General features: G+C 40.6%; 1 protein-coding gene across 3 annotated transcripts in view; it reads right to left on the bottom strand.

Moving 5' to 3' along the window:
* Nucleotides 1-2,511: 2,511 nt before the first annotated feature.
* The window catches only part of LOC141053011 (uncharacterized), a 109,728-nt gene continuing 102,179 nt past the window's right edge, over nucleotides 2,512-10,060 (bottom strand). For 2 of the 3 annotated variants that reach the window (XM_073550338.1, XM_073550339.1), the window contains exon 7: nucleotides 2,512-7,007. In XM_073550338.1, the coding sequence (XP_073406439.1) occupies nucleotides 5,527-7,007 (1,481 nt within the window). In that variant the 3' untranslated portion in view covers nucleotides 2,512-5,526. The remainder of the gene's footprint in view (nucleotides 7,008-10,060) is intronic. The other variant, XM_073550340.1, reaches the window with a different exon arrangement.

The following is a 10,060-nucleotide window of genomic DNA, read 5'->3' as shown; positions in this document are numbered from 1 at the left end:
GAGTGGACCCTCTGGGTCGCGGATCAGGAGCCCCTGGGCCGAGCACGCCAGGTGATACCCGACCCCTATACAGGGATCGTTAGGGGCAAGACCGCAGAGGTCAGAACCGGGACGGCTCACAGGAGGTACGGATGAGTGAAAGGTACAGGACTGAGGATAGAATGCAGAACGGGTAGGAAGTGCAGGTCAAGGTATAGAACGGAGACACGGAGTACAGGACTGGGTGCTGGAGTACTAGACAGAGATACGGAGTACAGGACTAGGCACTGGAGTACCGAGTGAAGACACTGAGTACAGGACAGAGCACTGGAGTACAGGACGGGGATACGGAGCACAGAACTGGACACTGGGGTTCAGGATGGAGAAACAGAGTACACGACAGGACACCGAGTACAGGACGGGGCACTGGAGTACAGGACGGGGATATGAAACACAGAACTGGGCACTGAGGTACAGGACGGAGATACAGAGTACCAGACGGGAACAAGGCAGGAATAGGAGGAAGGTTACAGGAAGGCTCCTGCAACCCGGCCAGAGCACCGCAGGCAAGGCACACGATAATCAGGCGTCTCCACCATCTTGGAGACGCCTGATATAGTCTGTGCACAGCTCTCATTGGTGGCCTCACAGCTCTGGGCGGGCGCTGCAGGGTTAAGGAACCCTCAGGGTGTGCGCCCGCGCCCTAGAGCGAGTGCACATGGCCCGTCAGCGCCAGGAGGACGGGAGAGAGGAGGAGGCGGAACCAGCGCGAGGGGAGGACGGGTGAGTGCTGACAGCGGCGGGCCCCGCCGCTGCTGGAGCGGCGGCGGCTACCGCCGCAGCCGTGACAGCTACTTTATAAAACGCAGGCAGCGATCCAGCTTCAACTAACTTCCCCTTTTCCTTTCAATACATCATGCCATGCCACAGCCTAAAAGCTGCCCCTGCAAATCCACATACTTAACTTTCTGAATCACACCTACTGTCTATTCCAAAAACTTCAAAAATTTTACAACCTTTTAAAACTTGCTTAAAAAAAAGGAAAGAAAATGGTAAAAACCAGAGCGTTTATAAAATCTTCAAAAAGAAAATGGAAAACTAAAAAAACTAATAAAAACTTAGAAAAAGGAGAAAAAAGAAAACAAAGGGAAAAATCAAGGAGTTGAAAAAACTTGGAAAAACACTCCGAAAAGAAATAAAAAATCAGTACAACTCCCAACAATATATATATATTTATGTCCATGCCTGACAGATGCAAGACACACACTTCCCCTTTTCTCTGCCCATGTCTATTCTCAGTTAAGTCATGTCTCTGAGAACAATGAAAACAAAAGGGCACACTGAAACAATGGTATATACAGCTTAAGCAACCCAGCTTTCCTAAAAAATTCTCACACTGCAGCTGAAATTTTCACAAAATGCAAAAAATGAACAAGGGCACAAAACAGATGTGACAATATGAAAAATATCAGAGACGCACCCTACGGGCAAAAGAGGAAGTGTTAAAAAAACAAAAACATTTTCTGCTTCAGATCTCCATGGAGAGCAGTGAATCACAGATGGACGGACACACATGAATAGACATCCGGGAGAAATTGAAACCCTCTTTGTTTTGTGACACGTAGTACAAGCAGCTCTGGTAACCAATAACTGCCAATCACACTGGGTATACTGCGCTCTGGCACCCGGGAAAATGTTACGACCCTGTACCGGTCTTTCCGCCTGGCCTGCCGGTAACCCGAATCTGTGATAACCCCCACAAAATTGCCACCACCCGTCCCTGGCTGGGCCTCTCCTGTCCCTCCGATGCACAATTGTATCTGCAACAACTTTGTCAAGTGATTTGGCTCGCGATATCTCCCCAAGCTGCCACCACCTGTGCCTGGCTAGGCCTCTCCTGTCCTTCCGATGCACAGATGAATCTGTGACAACTTGTCAGGAGACTCGACTAGTGATATCTCTCTAAGCCCCCACCACCCGTACCTGGATAGGCTTCACCTGTCCCTCTGATGCACGAGTGAATTTGTGAGGACTTATCTGAGAGATTCAACTTCCTGCTATCGGTTTCCCAGCAACCACAAGCACAATCAGCCACCATTCCAACCCTTTCTCCCGGATCTTGACAGACATGAAACACACACACAAGCAGCAGACACCTTGACTTATATCCCAGGGTTGGGTTAAGAGTGTGGACTTTTAAACTACCTGGGAAATGCGGTGGTGACCACACCTGACTGGCAAGAGGTATAGACACGGAGTGGGCACAGGGGACATTCAGGTAAGATAACCAGATTTTCTTACCTTACTTATGGAGCTGCGCAGTCTCTGTCCCCATGAGTCAAGGCCATAGCCAACACCCCCGTCTCTCCGGTCAGCAGGGTCCCCGTGCGTTTCGTCCACTGCCCCATGTTGAGCAACAGATGTTATTGAAACTTGGATGGATAGATATATCCCTGTGTGTGCTGCGGCTGCTCCCAATTAAAACAGAGTCTTTTGAGCGCTCAAAGGAATGAAGACGCTATACACTGTTAATAGAGGAATAACATTCCACCAGAACTCTGGAGGTTTATTGCACATACATGGTTTTATAATTACGTACAGAAAGGAGTGGTTAGTAAGTTAACATAAGGCTGAACTTCTATCTTATTGGCTGGTTTGATTTTATGAACGTATATGGAAATGTCTATCAAAAGTGTGAGTCAGCAATGCATGATTTACGGTAACCATTTTCCTGACATTCAGCAAGATGGAGACATCAGTTTGAACATCTGTTCCTACTTCCTCTGTTCTCATGTCTAGCAAATATATCACAAGACAATCCTGGTTTGAGCTAGCTAGCTCACAAAGTCACTGGGTCATTCTGAGCAATTGATTATAGAGTTCATGTTAGCTGTGATTATATATATGTATATATCAGTATATAGCAATGTGCATGTAAGTGAGAACTATATGAAACACATATATATTTCCATCACAATGGTCCTACCTACAAGTGTAAATAAAAATTTACACTGGACACATGGAAAAAGCGAGGTCAGACTTTTATTGTTTCTTGCTCAAAAATTGTTAACATTTAGATGTATTCAGTTGTACTCTTGTACAAATCATAATTAGCAAAGCCATTACAATAGGACCATGGGGGCAAATATCCCAATTTGGATACTAAAAAAAAATAAAAATCAGAAAATATGTTGAAGGACCTTGTTTTGAGAAGTAGAGAGCTGAGGTTGAGGACACTTTATATCTAAAAGTCTAGAAATAAAAAAGTGAGGATTGGGAATTCTGAATGGAATTTCATGGCTTTGTAACTGGGTTCGTGGAAACTTATGAATCAGCAGGTTTGGATGAAATGGGCGATTCATCAAATTCCATGCCTTGTACTTTTTAAAACGTATCTTAAGTTGTAAGAATTTCAACTTTAGTTTGCAAATGTACATATATAATGTCACAGTTGTTGGAGAATCACAAAATTGAAACAAAAAACAGGAGCGTCAGCCGACAAAGCAGGAATGGACTATGGGTATGCAGATCAGATTTTAAACTAATAGTTGTCTCTTGATTTGCCTGATGGCACTCCCATTTTTTTGTTTCCGTATTGTACTTGGCAACAAGGGGTCCAGAGTGAGGACAACCGGCTTATGGTAGCAGCTGGCTGACTATAAAGGATTTAATTTATTGTCTTTTGTAAATCCTTTCTTTGTTGCCCACATCCTTTTGTGTATCCTTTTTGTGTTTTCAGCCTTTATTCAGAAGCGCTTCAACATAGCCTCTTTTTTTCTGTTATCTTCTAAGTTGTTAGAGAATAGAAGGATCAGGACAATAGAGGAGTTAGAGTTCTTATTCAATCTAGAAAACGGCCACCGGTTAAGGGTGAAATTGTTATGTCAAGCCTTTGTGAGATGCCAAGGGGAAAGGTACTAGAAAACAGATATATTTCCCCCCGTTTCATTTCATATGTCTCCCTGTACTGATAGTGAAGCCGGTTTATTTCACTGTAATCTGGTCCTGGTTTCTTTAGTGATCAGCGTGGAAAAGGCTGGTGGTTCCCCGTCCACACGTTCAATCCAGGTTTTGATTCCTGACAGGTCCAGCTGATATAATCAGGAGGAGCTGGGCTCTCTCTCGTCTGCTGGGCTGGGAGCTGACACAGTAAGGCTACATGGACTTCTTTGTTGTTGTATAGGTTTATTTTGTAGTTAGCCTTCTATTGTTAGAGGCCAGACGGCCTTAGACATTTTATTTCATATTTGGCATGTGTAACATTGAATGACCAATGTGCACAATAAAATATGCCGTGCCCATATCCGTGTGCAACTCTCTAGACTGCTGTTGTGACTCCATAGCCACCCGCTTGTGCCAAAGCAAAGATCCCAACTGAGCTTTATATATATATATATATATATTCCCCACACCTTATAGAGAGAAAAAGGGACATAATTTTGGACAAATTAGCTAACAGTTCTAACTTTGTAATGAGAAATTGCAGTAATAAGAGAACTGTATCCAGGCTTTATATTGCTATAACGAGAAAACAGGATTGGCCGACTTCTGCTCCAGCAAAAAGTAAATGGGAGAAAGAAGTAACACCAATGAAAGAAGAGCAGTTCTCTCGAATACCCAGACAAGTATCTTTACTTTCTAAAAACAATTAATTTGGCAATTATTTTTTCACGTATTATCTGTAATTGTTATGCTATAAAATGTAAATTTGTGGGTGTCAGGTTATTGAGACAGGGGAATAAGAATTTAAAATCAAAGTCCCCTTAGTCCCAATAATTATGTGTATTGGGGGATACAGAAGGGAATCAGTTCCCAACTTAACAAGGAAAGTAACTTAAATAGATCACACAAGATGTTCCTACCAAGAAGGAATGGATTATAGATGTAAATAGCAATTTACAATATGAACATGTTCATTATTGTAATATAGAAAAGATAAAGACGTTGTTCACACACGCAGATTGTGGATTATAAAAAACTGTAATCACAGACAGATAATTGAGATTGGAAATTAAGAAGAAGAGGGAGGAAGAAATGTAGGGTAATTTCTTGCGGAGGGAGTTTGCAATATTCCCACATGGTGAATATATAAATATATAACTGAACTATTCAGTGCAGATGGAATATTGCATTTGATTTGCTTTTTAGGTAACATATCTATTGGTAACTGCATCTGTGTTTTAAATTACAATCCCTTTTTCGCTTACTTATTTATCATTACTATGACTGTCTGTTATGTGCTTTCTTGTACTGTTTGTCAAAATATATTGCTTTCCCATTTTGATTTTTTTTTGATGGTCAAAATGACTGTTAAGTCAAACATTTATTACCCTTTATGTATGATTATGTCTTCTCCCTGTGTGAGATTTTTGATGTTCAAGAAGATGCCATTTGCGAATAAAAAATGCCCTGCACTCTGAATATGAAAATGGCTTCTCCCATGTGCCAGAACGCTGGTGTGCCCAACATTTCCTACATATTGATCAATAATCCTGTGTGATTTATTTGGTGAATGACTATATGATTTCTGATTAAAGTGTTCCATATTCAAAATGTGGGATTCTCTCCCGTGTGAAGTTTCTGATGTTTAACAAGACTCGATTGAGCTGCAAAACATTTTCCACATTCTGAACATGAAAAAGAATTCTCCCCTGTGTGAGTTTTCTTATGTTTCACAAGATTTGATTTCTGAGCAAAGCATTTCCCACATGTTTCACATGAAAATGGATTCTCTCCTGTGTGAGTTCTCTGATGTGAAGCAAGATATGATTTACTTGTAAAAAATTTCCCACATTCTGAACATGAAATAGGTTTCTCCCCTGTGTGAGTTTTCTCGTGATTAACAAGTATTGATTTCCTTGGAAAACATTTCCCACATTCTGAACATGAAAAAGGTTTCTCCCCTGTGTGAGTTTTCTGATGTTTCACAAGATTTGATTTCTGAACAAAGCATGTTCCACATGTTTCACATGAAAATGGCTTCTCTCCTGTGTGAATTCTCTGATGTGAAGCAAGATATGATTTACTTGTAAAAGATTTCCCACATTCTGAACATGAAAAAGGTTTCTCTTCTGTGTGAGTTTTCTGATGTTTCACAAGATTTGATTTCTGAACAAAGCATGTTCCACATGTTTCACATGAAAATGGCTTCTCTCCAGTGTGAATTCTCTGATGTGCAGCAAGATATGATTTACTTGTAAAAGATTTCCCACATTCTGAACATAAAAAAGGTTTCTCCCCTGTGTGAGTTTTTTGGTGAATAACAAGACATAATTTAATTGCAAAACACTTCCCACATTCTGAACATGAAAAAGGTTTCTCCTTTGTGTGAAGTCTCTGATGGCCAACTAAAGATGATCTCTGATTAAAACACTTCCCACATTCTGAACATGAAAAAGGTTTCTCCTTTGTGTGAAGTCTCTGATGGCCAACTAAAGATGATCTCTGATTAAAACATTTCCCACATTCTGAACATGAAAAGGGCTTCTCTCCTGTGTGAATTCTCTGGTGTGTAATAAGATGTGTCTTCCTTACAAAACATTTCCCACATTCTAAACATAAAAAAGGTTTCTCCCCTGTGTGAGTTCTCTGATGGCCAACTAAAGATGATTTCTGAGTAAAACATTTCCCACATTCTGAACATGAAAAGGGCTTCTCCCCTGTGTGAATTCTCTGGTGTATAACAAAGTCTGATTTCCGGTTAAAATATTTAAAACACTCTGAGCAAGAAAATGTTTTCACTTCTGTGTGATTTTTTTGATGTTTAAGAAAAAAACTTTTACGGGAAAAACATTTTTCATTCTTTGAATTTGAAAATGGCTTTTTTCTTGTAAGAGCAATTTGATTTTTAACACCTCTTTTGTGGCTTTTATTTTTCAGAATAGTTTTTGAAGCTTTAGGAAATAAGTCTTGTTTAAAAGGATCAGATGATAGATCTTTGCTGTGAAGGGAAGATGAAATATCTGGAGTAATGGCATTCACTTCAGTTATATCTTGTGTGATATCAAGGTCATCTGATTTACAGTTATCTGCCAAGAATAAAACCAATTATTTAATAAAATATCCTTAATTATATTTTTACATTTCTAGATAAATTGCAATTTCTATGGATATTTTGTGTAGAAAAATTGGTTTACTAAGACAAAAACAGTTCACAATTAGTGATGAGCTAACAAACAGGCATTCCTCATATGTATTCAGGCTGTCCAGCAGCCGCAAATCATGCAGCTGCGTCAACAGAAACGAAATCTTCAAGCACGCCAAAATACTCTGAGAAAAACCCGAGCAACGAGTATACTCGCTCATCACCATTCACAATCTAACAGACCACAGAGCACGAACCAGTAGACCACGATATTCGACTATCTTTGCACAAAAGACCTCCCTGATATCGGAATAAGAAGACACCAAAAAAATGATATGTGGGTCAAAATGATAGAAATAAAAAATTCTACTCATCCTTCATAAACAAGCCCCTACTCACGTCCATCATCTTTCAATGGAAAACTAGAGGGTTTGCTCAAATGCAGGCATGGCCAACGCCATTTTGAGATTTTTTGTTACTGAAGAAATTTATATCACTAAATAAAATAATTATATGGATATTATAGATGCGATCATGTTACAGCGCCGCCTGCCTGCTGAATGTGATTTTTTTTTCCAAACAACATATTATATTCATTATGTAAAATAGGGGGCAGGTGATTGAGGGATCAGTCATTAGTCATAAGCCATACTGATGAATAGCTAATTAGAGCACCACATGAAGACCCCACACAGGCCGACCCGGAGCACGAGCATATCATTAACTCAAAACTGAAAATACAGATTAAACAACAACCACAAGACGGATTTCATCATTTTAATTAGTATAACGGTGCCGAATTGACAGTGTCTGTAGGTTACTGAGCACAATCCTGCTCACAGGTACCCTTTAACACAGAAACACAGATGATTAACATAGAACACAAGAATGTGATCCCTTATTATACTGAGAGTGATCAAAAAATATTATGTACCCCAAAATGTTACCAATAAAATCCCTAATTTATCCTGCACAAAACCAGCCCCTACTCAGGTACGTCGTCTGTCCCTGGAAATATAGGGGATCCCATGTTACTGGTAGAACAAAGCCTCTGGAAGTGACAAGTGTGTCATAAAAAATCTAATCAGTTTTTATGAAGAGATAAGCTATAGACTGGACCAAGGTGAGTCATTGGACGTGGTATATCTTGATTTTTCCAAAGCGTTTGATCCCGTGTCACACAAGAGGTTGGTACACAAAATGAGAATGCTGGGTCTGGGGGAAAATGTGTGTAAATGGGTAAGTAACTGGCTTAGTGATAGAAAGCAGAGGTCGTTTTAAATGGTATATTCTCTAACTGGGTTGCTGTGACCAGTGGGGTATCGCGGGGTTGGTGTTGGGACCTATTTTCTTCAACATATTTATTAACGATCTGGTACAAGGTTTACACAGTAAAATATCGATATTTGCAGGTGATACAAAGCTATGTAAAGCAGTCAATACAAGAGAAGATAGTATTCTGCTACAGATGAATCTGGATAAGTTTTAAACTTGGACCGAAAGGTGGCAGATGCGGTTTAACAATGATAAATGTAATGTTATACACATGGGATGGAGGAATCAATATCACCATTACACACTGAACGGGAAACCACTGGGTAAATCTGACATGGAGAAAGACTTGGGGACCCTAGTTAATGATAAACTTACCTGGAGCAGCCAGTGCCAGGCAGTGGCTGCCAAGGCAAACAGGATCATGGGGTGCATTAAAAGAGATCTGGATACACATGATGAGAGCATTATACTGCCTCTGTACAAATCCCTGGTTAGACTGCACATGGAGCACTGTGTACAGTTTTGGGCACCTGCGCTCAAGAAGGATATAATGGAACTAGAGCGAGTACAAAGGAGGGCAACAAAATTAATAATGGAATGGGGGAACTACAATACCCAGATAGATTAGCAAAATTAGGATTATTTAGTCTAGAAAAAAAGATGACTGAGGAGCGATCTAATAACCATGTATAAGTATTTAAGGGGACAATACAAATATCTCTCCTAGGATCTGTTTATAACAAGGAATGTGACGGTCACAAGAGGGCATTCTCTGCGTCTGGAGGAGAGAAGGTTTTTCCACCAACATAGAAGAGGATTCTTTACTGTTAGGGCAGTGAGAATCTGGAATTTCTTGCCTGAGGAGGTGGTGATGGCGAACTCAGTCGAGGGGTTCAAGAGAGGCCTGGATGTCTTTCTGGAGCGTAACAATATTGTATCTTACAGTTATTAGGTTCTTTAGAAGGACGTAGATCTGGGGATTTATTCTGACAGAATATAGGCTGAACTGGATGGACAAATGTCTTTTTTCGGCCTTGCGTACTATGTTACTAAGGTCAAACACTCCCTCAAATAAAATCCTGTGAAATCTGCGCTCCCAAATCCAAATGCCCCACTCTTTTGAGCCCCACTGTGCCTAAACCACAGTAAGTGGTCACATGTTTGACATTCCTGTAGCCGGGAGAGCCCAATTAACAATTTATAGAGTGCATATCACCAGAAGCACAAACTAGGCACAATGGATGGGGGCACTACAATATATGAGGGGGATACACTGTATGGGGGCACAATGAATGGGCACTTAACCAAATTGGCAGATTTGCAATTTTCCAAAATAAAGCACGACGTGGATGTTGCAAAACAGTCACTGCAGCCTTAAATTAATTCGTTGAGATGCAATTTCTAGAATGGAGTTACTTTTGGAGGTTTCTGCTGATCTGGCACCTCTGGGGCTCAGTGAATGGAGCCACAATCTATTCAAACGAAATCTGCTTTATAAAAGTCATGTAGCGCTCCTTCCAATCTGATCCCTGCCGTGTGCTCAAACAGTAGTGTTCAGCCACATATGGGGCACTGTCACTTTTGGGAGAAACTGCAAGACAAACTATGGGGTCATTTTCTCCTATTACCCTTTGAGGAATTTGTAAATTTGGAGCTAAAACTGTAATTTAGTGGAAAAATTTTATTTTTCGTTTTCACATCCAAATGTTATACAGTTTCATG

Source organism: Dendrobates tinctorius, unplaced genomic scaffold, assembly GCF_039654945.1.
Source record: "Dendrobates tinctorius isolate UK_male_01 unplaced genomic scaffold, ASM3965494v1 ptg000164l, whole genome shotgun sequence".
NCBI lineage: Eukaryota > Metazoa > Chordata > Amphibia > Anura > Dendrobatidae > Dendrobates > Dendrobates tinctorius.
The sequence above is the reverse complement of the archived record's forward strand: the minus strand, read 5'-3'. Positions and strand labels throughout refer to the sequence as shown.